The sequence below is a fragment of the Nicotiana tomentosiformis genome, chromosome 10 (assembly GCF_000390325.3).
Source record: "Nicotiana tomentosiformis chromosome 10, ASM39032v3, whole genome shotgun sequence".
Classification (NCBI taxonomy): domain Eukaryota; kingdom Viridiplantae; phylum Streptophyta; class Magnoliopsida; order Solanales; family Solanaceae; genus Nicotiana; species Nicotiana tomentosiformis.
In genome coordinates, this window is record NC_090821.1 from 18,502,340 (window position 1) to 18,503,236 (window position 897).

Below are 897 nucleotides of genomic sequence, written 5' to 3' on the forward strand. Positions count from 1 at the left end.
CACGTTCCAGTTGCTTGGCAACTTTTCTTCATCTTGATTCTCTAACTCGTATGACCTTTTTCCGATAACAGCTGAAACCCGGTAGGGGTCTTCCCATGTTGGACCTAGCTTCCCCGCATTCAGTTCCCGGGTGTTCTGAGTTACTTTCCTTAAAACCAAGTCTCCTACTTTGAAATATCAGAGGTTGGCCTTTCGATTGTAATATCTCTCTATTCACTACTTTTGAGCTGCCATCCTTATATGCGCCAAGTCCCTGCGTTCATCGAGCAGCTCCAAATTGACAAACATTGCTTTATTGTTTGCTTCTTCATTTGCCTGTAAGTACCTCAGGGGTGGTTCCCCTACTTCTACCGGACTCAGGGCTTCTGCCACGTACACAAGATAGAAAGGAGTCTCCCCCGTGCTCGATTTGGCTGTTGTTTGGTATGCCCATAGTGCCCCTGGCAGCTCTTCGGGCCATTTTCCTTTAGCTGCTTCTAATCTCTTTTTGAGATTTTGTATAATCACCTTGCTCGTTGATTGTGCTTGGTCGTTTGTGCTCAGATGATAAGGTGGTGATATGATCCTCTTGATTTTCAAATCTTCAAGGAATTTTGTGACCTTTGCGCCTATAAATTGCGGTCTATTGTTGAAAGCTATCTCTTTTGGTATCCCAAATCTGCAAATTATGTTCTCCCACAAGAAATCTACCACTTCACGTTCGCCGATCTTCTGATATGGACCTATTTCAACCCACTCAAAAAATATTTAGTTAAAATCAAAAGAAATCTTACCTTACCGGGGGCCGGTGGCAGTGGTCCGACGATATCCATTCCCCGCTTCATGAACGACCATGGTGATAGAATTGTCTGCAATGGCTATGCTAGTTGATGTACCAATGGTGCGTAGCATTGACAT

The 897-nt window shown here is 44.1% G+C and overlaps 1 protein-coding gene across 1 annotated transcript; it reads right to left on the reverse strand.

The window, feature by feature from the left end:
- Nucleotides 1-216: 216 nt before the first annotated feature.
- Nucleotides 217-897, reverse strand: LOC138899833 (uncharacterized). Its single transcript, XM_070186530.1, has 2 exons — nucleotides 779-897; nucleotides 217-658 (listed from the first exon to the last, which is right to left on the reverse strand). Exons 1-2 carry the CDS (start codon nucleotides 895-897, stop codon nucleotides 217-219), a joined length of 561 nt encoding a protein of 186 aa, XP_070042631.1.

What these genes read in the sequence shown, in the direction of transcription:
- LOC138899833 (XM_070186530.1), bottom strand. Translation starts at nt 897, where the DNA reads ATGTCAATGCTACGCACCATTGGTACATCAACTAGCATAGCCATTGCA. An exon ending in ACCACTGCCACCGGCCCCCG is followed by an intron (nt 659 to 778) that starts GTAAGGTAAGAT and finishes CATAATTTGCAG; the next exon opens with ATTTGGGATACCAAAAGAGA.